General features: G+C 37.3%; 1 protein-coding gene across 1 annotated transcript in view; it reads left to right on the top strand.

The window, feature by feature from the left end:
* FNBP1L (formin binding protein 1-like) overlaps positions 1 to 12,360 on the top strand; it is a 62,229-nt gene extending 49,869 nt beyond the window's left edge. Inside the window, exons 11-17 of the mRNA XM_009333869.1 lie at positions 1,059 to 1,217; positions 6,398 to 6,507; positions 7,125 to 7,257; positions 7,729 to 7,823; positions 8,322 to 8,470; positions 8,872 to 9,030; positions 10,113 to 12,360. Coding sequence (XP_009332144.1) covers positions 1,059 to 1,217; positions 6,398 to 6,507; positions 7,125 to 7,257; positions 7,729 to 7,823; positions 8,322 to 8,470; positions 8,872 to 9,030; positions 10,113 to 10,120 — 813 coding nt within the window. The 3' untranslated portion in view covers positions 10,121 to 12,360. The remainder of the gene's footprint in view (positions 1 to 1,058; positions 1,218 to 6,397; positions 6,508 to 7,124; positions 7,258 to 7,728; positions 7,824 to 8,321; positions 8,471 to 8,871; positions 9,031 to 10,112) is intronic.
* The last annotated feature ends 189 nt before the right edge of the window (positions 12,361 to 12,549 follow it).

The raw sequence follows: 12,549 nt of genomic DNA, 5'->3' as shown, positions 1-12,549 counted from the left end.
ACTCTTTCTTCTCCCCAGTTCATTCACTTTGTAAGTAGCATTCAGAGAGTCAGCCTTACTGTTGCCTGTATGGAGTCACAGATACACATATGTGTATACATAATACATGCATCTCTTCTTAAGGACCTGGAGGAAATGGAAGATTATGTCCAGTTTTTCCCCCTGTTTTGGGGGAGGACAGAGGGGCGCTCTACAAAACAGCAGCTGGGAGCAAATTACTTACCAGGAGATACATATTTAATTCCAAGTACTATTTACAGGTTTTAAAAAATACTCTTAAATTCATAAAAATACGCTGATTTATTGTAGCTGGGGTATTCATGGTGGCCTTTGGGCCTTCATTTAGCTGAAACTATGGCTGGTCTTGACTTCCAGATATGCATTTACCTACTTTTGATGTCATCAAAGACATAAAAGTCTTTTGGAAAGGGAATGAGTTGTGCAGCAGAGGAAATAGTACAGAAAAATCGAACTGGGAAAAAGCAGCAGAGGTATGAGACACAAAAAATGAGAGAAGCAATTTGAAAAAAGGGGAGGAAGAAAGTGGAGGAAGTTCTCGTGATATTAAGAATGCCATGCAGCCATTTTGTCAGTCCAGCTTGATGACAGAGATTGAGTATACTTTTTGTCTTAGTCATTCTCCATAGATGTACCTAATATTTCTATTTTAGCTTACCTGGTAGGGTACATCAAAATGTAGGAAGAAACTCAGGAATGCACGAGCTTCCAAAATGGCTGTAACTGAAGTTGGGAAAAGCAGAACTTCCTGTTGTAAGAAGAGGGACAGGCAACTTCGGGATCTCGTTAGGATCTTGTGGAAGTGTTGAGTCTAAAGCTTTTTTGAATGTTCCTTCAATCTCTGCACCAACCTGTAACTCTGAAGATTAATTCATGACAGAAACCTTTTAAAACCAATACAGTTATAGTGTAAATGTGTCTGGAACGTTACAAGCTGTTTCTGTGTTGGATGGAAATTTTATTTTTGTAAGACAGAATTTTCATTTTAAAATCACTTTGAACATTTGGCTTATTTATTGCTTTCTTTATTTCCACATTAGCCACAATCCCCACCCCTAACCCCTACTAGTTTATACACATCCAGTACTCCTAATGGGTCCCAGTATCCCATATTCTCCATTGAACCAGTGCATTATTGCATGAGTGACATAAAAACAGGGAAGCCCAGAATTCCTTCTTTCAGAAGCCTCAAAAGAGGGGTAAGTTTGATAACAAGTTGAAATGCATGATGGGCTATGAACAGTGTGTTTGTGATGTGGCTTTTCTAATGCTCTTCACCCTCATTATAAGGCTTACTTTGTTAAAAGTAACACTTCAGCTATAAGGTTGTCGTTAGGATACTTTGTTTCATATTATACAGAAGTTACCAACAGGTTAAAAATAAAATAAAATAGAAATAACTCTTTATCACATTCCAAATACTTGTGCCTAAAAGAAAGGTGTTATAAAGAGGGTGCTCAGCATGTGTTTGATACCTTTCTTCATTGTTGTTCACATTCACAAATGTTTTCCTACCATCATGTAACATATTTTTGCAGTAATTTATCATTGGGTATATAGTCACCACAAAAACCATCTGACAGATCAGATGTCTTATTTGCTGACTTTTAATTGAAATAATAGTTGATTACAAGACACTGAACTAAGAAGGGAGAAGTTTGATTTCTTTTGTATGTCAAATGCACATGGTGCTTGCAGGTTTTGAAATACTGATTTTTGAAACATAATAATTTTAATGCATTTTTTTATTAATAAATTGTTCTTGTGTGTCCAAGGTTCTTTTGGGTAAAAGTATTGAGCATTTACTACCAAATGCCACCTGCTGAGATTTATCAATTCATTTACTAATTTATAGTGGCATATCCTGCAAATAGAATTTGTTTGGAAGACAATAAAAGGGAAATGTTAAGTGGCTTCCTAGCAACATTTATACTAGTGATAAATGTACTGGCACTTTCCTGTTAGGTCAGTGAAGCATAGGCTGCCCAGTTTATGTATGTTTTATGGTATTTATTGATCCAAACAATGAGATAATCGGATGCGTTTGATTATATATAATTCATGATTTCCTGATATTTGAAAACAATATTGACTTGCTGTCTCACGTGCATCAAGAATGGTTGACTACTGCTGACATAATGTGGAGATCAAAGTACGACAATGTTATATTGCAGTAAAGTTATGATTTAGAGGCTCCCTTTCTGTCATTCTGAAGTATAATGAGTTACACTTAAAACTTACTTTCTTTAAGTCGTGGCATCTTATTTCAGGCCCCCAGATATCTTGGAAATACCCTTTCTACCACCACCTTTTTTTAGAAAATTCCTGTGGTGCTCTTAAGTATTTATGGGGGACAGTTTCTCCTTTCCCCTTCTGACTCACTTATATCGTAATTTGTTCTGGTCATGAAGATAATGTTCCTTCTTTAGTACTCACTGAGGAACTAACCGGATTAGATAGTTGTTGAGATGGCACAGGTCTTGATTACACCTCCTTCTTGTTGATCACTAAATGTATTGACTCCTGGCTCACAAATCAAGACCTTGTAGTATCAGTAGTTCTAGAAGCTTTTACTGAAGCAAAAGATCATCTCCTAACAACTACAGAATGCTAATGGAAAATGAAACCATATTTTTATTTAATTTTTTTATTCTTACAATTCATTGTTCATGTTGTAAAAATGAATGAATTTAATATAGAATAGTATTCTGTAAAATTAGCAAGGATCACTAGTATCCTACAAATCTGGATTAACTCAAATATCCCACAACATCAAGTAGTTAATCTCTGTAAATCTTCAGGATGAACATTTAATTTTTATATATTTTGAAATTCCTTGCAAGCATTTTAACAGACATCACAGTATCACATATTGAGTGCCTTTTCAACTTAAATGCATACTGTAATTCTAATAATTTTTTTTTAAATCTCATTGATACTTAATAGTTGCTAGTACATGATGCTGTTTTCCACAGTTTTGTCCCTGAAAAATGATGTCCAACTGGTATTGACATGCAGAACTACCAAGCGGTATTTAATTCGCTTCTGCTTCTACCGAGATTTACCCATGAGTTGGCATATATCAGACAGTAAGCATACTGGTTATTTTAGCGTGCCCTGTATGAGATTTCACTCAAGGCACTGGAGATCCCAAAACCAGACTGCCCTCATTCTGTGCTTCATGCATTAGATTTTCCTATCGTGATATATAGCGAAAGCAGCAAACAGTAGCTGGAGAATAGGTTGTTGAAAAAAGTCTTTGAGCGTAAGCAAGTGTAATTTGCTTTATTAGTACTCCTATTACATGCTGCTGCTTATCCTTTGAAATCTTAACATTTCCAGATAGTGTTAGTGCTTGTGAGAGGTCTTTGCTCAGTGCCACTTGATACATAAATAGATGGATCGTCAGCAGTGATATGTAAACCTTACTTGTGTTTTCTTGGAAGACTCTAAAGGGAACAAGAAGTTTATTCCGTAGCCATTTTACATCTTTGGACTTCATTGAGGTTTCTACTGAAGTACCATTTGTTAAGGTGCTTTACTTTCCTTGTTGCTAGAAATTCTAATTTTGTGTGCCCCAGTCCACAACCTTAACAATTGCTGACGGTCATGAACGATGAACATATCTTCTAAGTTGCTTGGTGTTTCTCTGGAAAGAGTTAACCTGAAGTCAGTGAAAGCATGGTAGATCTTCAAAATGCTGTGAATGTTAAACCCAAGACAGGACACGTGGCATCCCATGTTGTATTTGCTTCCTTTACTCTTTAAATGTCTTTATTTTTATCTGGACTGAAAGATCCCTAGAATAGCAGCAGTGACCCAAATGCTGTTTTCGGAAAGTAAAATTACTAACTTCTAAACTTGAAAAAGATCTTTGTTTATTGTAGTTCTACTGTGATAATAAAGTAAATACATTGTAAAAATTACATCTGTAAAAGTGATGGTAGTGGATTGTTAGCTGTAATTAACAAATTATTTGCATATGGCTGACCAGTCCTTCATCGTCATCAAATTCTGCTATTTTGTGCAATGTTGGCTGTGTGTGTGTTTTCTTCTCCTACAATAGTTCTTTAGCATATTATTCAAAACACTAAAATTTAAAAGTAGTTTAATGAACTTGTGTATTAGAATTTCATAAGTTAAACCTACCCATTATCACCCAGTAGTTTTTTAAATCAGTAATTCTTAAAGCAGAAGTGCATTTCTGATTATTGTATTTTGCTTTTCTTGTGCTCATAGTAAAATGTGTTGTAATCTTTAAGTAATATTTTAAAGGTACATTTTTAGGCATTAATCATCTTCGTAACTGGTCGTTGCATGTGAATAATTTCCCGTTTCTTTCTGTTTTCAAATGAACTGTGCAGTGGTCGGTGAAGATGGTAAGCCCGTGTGCTGATCTGTCTGCTGTACTTCTGCTAAGATAGCATGAAAGTAATCTTTTGAAAGTGTTTCCATATCATAACTGCTTTAAGTCAGGTGCTGAAATACATCTTCAGATTTTCCACTCATATACACAGTCTTCTTAATCATCCATGCTTAATGTAAGATAATTAGACTTGTGATCTGGCTGCAGCTTAAATCTGTCATTTTGGAATTTTAGGGTTGACCAGTATTCACAAGCTGGTCATGATGGCAATACTTGGTGATTTCTCTTTGTCAGGAAAATGGTTAAAGCAGCATGAAATAGGTATATGAAAAGATTACAAAACTTGTGTAAAGAAGAAATATTGAACACTGCGAAATTCACTCCTTTGAATTTAACAAAAAAAAATTGCAGGGGAGATGATCCTTTATGCTTAGGAATACTAGAAAGCTGTTATATTAAATGAAAACCACACCTTAGTCAATATTGTTGTTTTGCAGAGTAAATCAGTAAAAATTCACAAAAAGACCTCTGTTCTTCTGATTATTGCTGTAGGATACTCTGGTTTTAACTGACCTGTAAGGAAGAATGATATGGAGGATGTAGTTGTCTTTTTGTTTCTTTGTAGTGTGTAAAAGCACCTTGAAAGGATTTTAATTTTTTTTTTCCCCTCCAGAAAGAAACATTTCTGCTTTATTTTGGAAACATCGTATTTTTATTTCCCTCCTTTTATGGTGTCTTGTATTCCCTCCTTAAAAAGCAGCGAGCATTATGATTTTACAAGTTCAAAAGAACCAAGAAGTTGAGGGGCAAGAAGATCTTAAGAGGGGGTATTAGAAACTTGGCACCTGAGCCTAAGGCTGCTTGTGTCAAAATCTGGACAGTCACGTTTCTGTCAAGTTTCTTCTTGACAAAAGAAATGCTGTCCAGTTCGGTTTGCTTCCATGGGGGGTTGCTGTAATGGCAAGTGGGTTTCTTGTGCTAAAACCAACTTTCTTGGGCAACTAGGACACAAATAAGTGGACTTAACTTTCTGTTACTAAGATGTGTACCATATTTCCTTCGTAACACTGCTGGTGTCTGTCACCCTGAAGGGAAGAGTTTTCACAACAAACTCGCAAGATGCGTACAAATCTCTTCCCAATGCTTTTCACACCCAAGTCCTTCCATCCTGTTTATAATCTTGGCACAAGTTTGCAATCAAACCTTTGCAGGTTTGGGCTCATAACAATAGGTGGTCTTAAGTTTGTGGGGGTTTTGGGGTGGTTGTTTTTTTTTTGTTTTGTTTGGAAGTTTGGAAAGTAGGAGGATTTTTCCCCCTCCCTGAAACATTGGGGTTTTTTATAGTAAAAAAGGTGACCTGGAATATTTGAGCAAGTTTTGATTCAGATTAATGAATTTAAGTCAAAACTTTGATGTTACAAAGGCTTTTTCTGTGCTCTGTGAAGTAGTTTTACTCAAGGTAAAATGCATCAGAACTTTTTAAGTTTTAATATGTTTTCTAGCAAGATTGCTGAACTTCTGGAAGAGAACTATAATAGTACTTTGGAATGAAGATCCAAAATACAGTATTTTTCTTTGGATAGCATCCAAATCACCATAGAACACACACTCTAGAGAAAGAATCAGTTATACACTACTACTACTTATTATTATTAACACATCTTGGATTTTTGTTCTGACTGAAATTACTCTGTAGTAATGAATTCTGTCCTTTCTAAATCTGCTTTAAGTGTAGTGGATGTAATAGGAGGTACATGGCTCAGCTTTTCAGAAAAATAATTAAATCTGTGAGCCAACTGTTACAGAAGGCAGAAAGAACCTTGAATGAATGACTATGACCTGGCAGCAAGAACGTGCATTTACTCTGTTGTGGTCTTTTATAGAGCTGTGTGTCAAGTAGAGTTTTTAAGAAGGTCCATCCTGCTTCCAGTGAACACTGTCCGTGTGTGGGTATGTCGGTTCAGCTGTCCTGATATGTGCGTGTTACTTGTTTAATAGTATTTCTACTTGCAGGGCCCTGCACTAGAAGACTTCAGCCATCTCCCTCCAGAACAACGACGCAAGAAACTGCAACAGAGAATCGATGAACTCAACAGAGAACTACAGAAGGAAACAGACCAAAAGTGAGTGCATTTTTTGGCGTTTTGTCATGGTTCTCTCTGTGTCTGCTTCTTTTGAAGTCCTCTACCTAAGCCGATAGTGGTCAGAAGCTAGGAGAGAATATGCTAGTCCAGGCTATTACAAAGCATTTTTTAGTTCGTGGTTTATTGTATGTAGGTTCTGTTAGCATTGCTTCCTTCTGCTTTACTATAACACACATTTTGATCCTAATGTTGCACAGGAAACATGGGCTCTAAAAGCATGCATTAAAAAAAAAAAATGCATAGGTCTTTGAGCAAGAGCGCCGCAACTTAGTGCGTTAAGAGAAGAACATTACTAATATTTAGTAAATTGGGTATAACAATATGGGAAACAGTATTGAGACTGCATAGAGAAGAGTCGACAGTTGGAGTGCTTGTGTGCTTGTGCACGACACAAGAAAGGAAGGCGAAGTGCTAAGATGGCAGAATGGGAAAAGGATTTAGGCGTGCTGTGGGGAGCAGTAGTTCCTCACGTCTGAGCTGATGAGTATCTAATCACAGGTCAGGATCTCGTACACACAAACACTATTTTAACTTTAATGAATCAGTACTGATGTATGTAAGTTTTATAATTATTGTCGGGTTTTGTATGTTTTTAGAGATGCCCTCATCAAGATGAAGGACGTTTATGAAAAAAATCCCCAGATGGGTGATCCAGGCAGTTTGCAACCAAAATTAACTGAGACTATGAGCAACATGGACCGTCTTCGGATGGAAATACACAAGAATGAGGTTAGACTCTAAACCAATTCCTTGGGAAATGTAAATGAGTGGTAAAACTGTAGTTTGCCTTATAAATCTAGCACCCAGAAAAACTACTTGATTTAAGAAAGCGCTCCTGATAGAATTTTTTTGTGGGGTGCCATATTTTCAAGTACGTTCATCTAGCTAGAACAAGGATGTACATTATTAAAGATGTAAACGGTTCAGAAGAATTTCTTATTAACCATTTATTCTGAAATTCATATGTGATTAAAGATTTTTTTTTTCCCCCCTCAAGACTAGTATGGAGTATAGGCTAAGCACGAGGGATAGGTTCATGCGTCATGTGAAGTAATTATGAGACTTCACATGTGAACGCAGTCTCTGTGGCTGTGTACTGACAAGTAAACTGTATGCAGTTAAGCGCATTTGTTAAATGGTATTTGCTGGTCTAGAATCTTAAGTTTCCTTTGACACCAATATTTGTCTTTTTTCCCCAAGGCCTGGCTCTCTGAAGTTGAAGGTAAAGTAGCAGCCAGAAGCGACAGGCGGCACAGCAGTGATATCAACCACCTTGTAACGCAGGGCAGAGAGAGGTCACTATTCTATCTCTACTGCTTTTATATCTTATGCTAGAATCAGTACATCTCTTTGATAGTTAACAGTAGGTGATGGTTGTTACTTATCCTCTGAAGTTTATGTCCTAAAGGAAAATCTTACAGGTTCTGGATTCTAGAGGTCACTTCATGTCATTATGGTAACATAAAAAAATAGTGAGTCTAATCAAAACACCCACTCATTAAAGAGCAGTGCCTTTTAAAGCTATCTTATTCCGTTGCGTAAGGCTCACCAGTTTTCCACGTTCTGTAGAGACCAGTATGTCAAATTTATGCTTGTTTTTGTAGCAGAATTCAGTCCGAGCCTTTGTTAGATCCGTATTTTCAGAAAATCACCTCCAGCAGTAAATACAAAAACTGCTAACAGGCATTCCCAGAGCCATATCCACGGTCTGCCCCTTCCGTGATGCACGTATGTTCTGAGTTTTAGAGCTAAGAACTCTTCAGAGTCCTCACGCTCCAATCATTGCATTATAGCCCTGAAGGGAGTTACACGGATGATGCAAATCAGGAAGTTCGAGGCCCACCACAGCAACACGCACATCCAAATGAGTTTGATGATGAGTTTGAAGATGATGATCCGTTACCAGCTATAGGACATTGCAAGGCAATATATCCGTTTGATGGTAAGGTTGACAACATGCACTACGAATCCTTGACTATAAGGCAACTTGACTATAAGGCGTGGATTATTGTTACAAAGAAGACAGGTAAAACGATTGAAAGTAAATTAACTGTATGAGCAACTAATTGCTTGTAAGATCAGTGGAAATATTTTATAAATCGGTTTAATTAACGAGCAGTACTTTTGTGCTGTTCTAAGATAAATATTAGCACAGCTACTGGCAAATATTCAGCTTTACAAATTGGACTAGGTTTTTGTCTGTAAGCCTGTTTGACCATATGTTCTCTTGCACAGATTTTTGGTTCTTCCTGTTTATATATAATCTGGAAACTATGCCCTGGGAAAAAGATGACTTGAAATTCTGTCTGAACATTGAGACTTCTTTGCCTGTTGTTTTCCCAGGTCATAATGAAGGCACTCTAGCAATGAAAGAAGGGGAAATTTTGTACATTATTGAGGAGGACAAAGGAGATGGGTGGACAAGAGCTCGAAGACATAATGGAGAGGAAGGCTATGTGCCAACATCATATATAGATGTAACGCTAGAGAAAAACAGCAAAGGTGCAGTAACCTATATCTAACGGTAAACTGGCAGCTTTCAGTTGTACGTTCCCCAGGGAAAATAGTGGAAAAATAGTAAGTTACACAGGTTCACGGAAAGCATTAGAATATGAGAAGTCAGCACTGGTCTGTTGTTTGCAATGTGAGTTTGCTATAGTTTTTTTCAGAAATGACCACATTAAATTATGCATCTCGCACTGGTCTGTAATTTTGACCAACGTCTTCTGCTTTAACTGATCCAGTGTTCCTGCTTTTACAAAGCACTAAATCCAGTTCAGCTATTAAACTGAAAAAGACCAAGATTCCTGCTTTTTCTATAGAATGCTTTGTTTTTATAGAGAACTGAAAAATTACTTAAAGATCTCTAAGATTTACTGTTCCCACTTTTGTGACTTAAACTAGATGCTTAAAACAGAGGGGTTTTTCCTCTAATAACTAACTGAACTCAGTTACTGAAAATTATTAATTTCCTTCCTTAGCAAATACTTGGCAGCTTTCACTTCTTAAACAGGAAAATGTTTTCTGATTCTGAAAGCTCAACAAAAATACTCAGGAAAGAAACATTATGATTAAGAAGGACAGAAAGTCCACTGCCCTGCCTCTCTCCTTCCTTTTCGGTACTTGTAATGTAGAATGTTGTGTATTGGACACAACTTCATTGTTTTAACTCTAGGCACCTTGAACAAACAAAAAAAGAGACCACGTGTGTGATGCTTGGTGTCTTACTGAAACCTCTCTCTGCTCCTGAAAAGGGAATGATTTTATATTCTTAATCTGTGCCTGTAAGCCAAGTCTTTTAATTGCATCATGTTTAGTTTGAAATCAAGGTCTAAAATGTACGGTAATTCCCCTCGCTGTTAAATCACTGAGGACTGGAAACTGCATTGAACTACTTGATTACTAGGGGGGGAAAAAAAAGCTAATCTAAAAGCTGTGGCTCATGTTTCTAATGCGAGTTTGTGGAATTAAGTACAAGGCTAATGTATAGCCACTGAGAATGGCCTGCTAGAACTGAGCACGCTTCTCTGTCTTCTAAAGGCCTTCAGTAACTCTGTTCTTTTCTTTTTCCTCTTGGACTGCAGGTTCCTGAAGCGGGTTTCTGAGAAAATGGGCGAGATCTTGAAGGAGGTTACATGCAGCTGCTGGGGGGGTGGGGGTGGGGCGGGGTATTAGACTGGGAGGCCCAAGGGGAAAAGCTAGTTGCATGAATGCATGCAGACATACATTTAGTCACTAACATCTTAGCATCTCCATGCATAGGTAAGGATGTATTACAAATTCTTCCATTTGTGCAGGAAAGCAGAGTTCCATTGCCAGAGCAAAAAGGCTACTGCTCCTAAAATTGCTTTATTTTCATTGTCCTAGGTTGTCCCAGACGCACAAACGATATTTTAGCTTGTGCTATGTTTTGGTTATCTCAATCATGCTCTTTTCCAACTCATTTTAATTGGCAGTCATTTAGAACCATGTGTCAGTTATCGGTCTGCCTGTGCCACCTCCATGCTCGCCCTTAACCTCCTCCTGCATGCCTAGGACAGTCGGGCATGTCTGCATAACACTTTGCCATCGTTGCTTGTCTTATTTTGTAACAAATCATTTTGTTTAAATATCTTCAGCACTAGAGTTTCATCCCAGTATCCATGTATGCTGCTATAACTATACCACTGCAACCATCATTACATTCCAGTTTTTGGCATAACTGATAAGAGACCAAAATGTATTTGTGTTGATCTGGGGAAAAAATAACATCTCAGCTCTAGCCTACAATGCAATCAAGAGAAGCTCCTAGAACTGCGGTCCATCTTCAGCACTTCAGTAACCTGTTGTGAGCACTGAAAACCTGGAACACCACCAGAGAGATTTCACCACTGCAAGCTAATGACTGTTTTCAGAAGTCAACCACTTGCCATTCAAATGCTGCCTTAAACTAGAGTGCCTAAATCTGTTGGTTGCCAACACTACCACTTACAGTATCCCACAAAGGGCTTTGTGTCTCAGCTCTTTCCACAGTGCTGCAGCTGCTGAGGTAGCCACGGTAGGTGTTTTCTAGAGCTCCACTTTACTGGATACATGGTGCGTCATGAATTTTATACATTGAAACGTGTATCTCCTCATTTGACTTTAATATTTTTAAAAATATTTTTATGGAAACTGTCTTTTAGTTTTTGACTATGAAGTTCCAATTTTAATTACTGCAGTGCTAGTCCATTTCCAGGTGATGCTTCATTGTATGGACCAGTTGAAATTTGAGTGATACTTCGTAATGATCTATGTGCACTTTTACTTGTAAACAATTGAAATTTGGATATGTTTATACGTGTAAATATAGTTGTCTGCAGTGCCCCTATTGCTTATGTTGTCTTGCCTCCCATTTGTGGTTCCATTAATAACTACATCGTATCTGATTTATTAGGGTGATAAGAATTAGACTAGAGATGTTGGGGGGAGGGATACTTGTATCAAAGCAAGCTTGTCAACCCAGCCGCCTGCTGTTTGGGGAAATGAAATCGTAATCAAAACATCCTGTTTTTCTGGGGTCCGAAGCAATATTTGGATGCAGCAGTGCTGGATTCTTTTTAATTTCAGTGTTATTAGGAACTGTACTACCAGTAAAACTGAATTTGAGTGACTTGTGTAGAGGTTTATTCCTTTTGTTATGTATACCACTATTACACAGCTTGACCTAGTGTATTATGGGGGCTATTAAACTCTAAAGTTTAGATTTTTGGAGCTTGTATACAGGGTTATTTATATAATAATGTGACATTACTCAATACTGACAAAACTACTTAGGTAGTTTTTTGGGTTTGGGGGTTGTTGGGGGGTTTTTGGTTTTTTGTTTTGGTTTTTTTTTCTGTTTGTTTTGTTTTTTTAATCTAGTGCTTTTTTATTTTAAAGTTAGAGAAAAGGAGGAAATGTGATCTGTGTAGTTTCTTGCTAAAGGGCCTGTGGTTTGCCTGGCTAACAGCCTTGCAGGTCAGTAATAACACTTCCTGGTAAAGGACTAAATGTTCTCTTCACGCTACTGTTTGTTTTTCTAAAACCAGGATTTGCTTCCTTTGGAGGCAGGTTGCTTTCGTGAGGGATAGTGCAACTTGTTTGAGGGTTATTAAACATAGGAAAAAAACATTTGTACTTGCACAGCTAGTTATAAATCACTTATTCTAAAATTCTGAACGTGAGTTGTCTTAAAGAATCTTACATTTTCCAGTAATTTTTATTCCTTTTTTGTGCACATGTTGATTTCCTAAATGTTAAATGCTTTGTTTAAAAATAGTGTTCTCTGTTGAGAATATTTTCACGGAATAAAAAAATCTTTTCATGGCCTAAGTAATTAGCTTCCCCATTTGTCTTCTGTTAAGATTGACAGAGGGAGACTTCAGCATGAGGTCTGTAACCTCTTGTTACGGTGGCAGAACCTCTGCTATGATTGATTGAAGGGTGGGGGGAACAGATAATACCCTTTTGGTGTTAGTTTTGTTGTTAGCCTACTCTCCTCCAATACTTTCAAATGCTGTA

Source organism: Pygoscelis adeliae, unplaced genomic scaffold (assembly GCF_000699105.1).
Source record: "Pygoscelis adeliae isolate BGI_AS28 unplaced genomic scaffold, ASM69910v1 Scaffold10, whole genome shotgun sequence".
NCBI classification, from domain to species: Eukaryota; Metazoa; Chordata; class Aves; order Sphenisciformes; family Spheniscidae; genus Pygoscelis; species Pygoscelis adeliae.
Note: the sequence above shows the minus strand (reverse complement) of the source record. Positions and strands in the feature narration are given on the sequence as shown.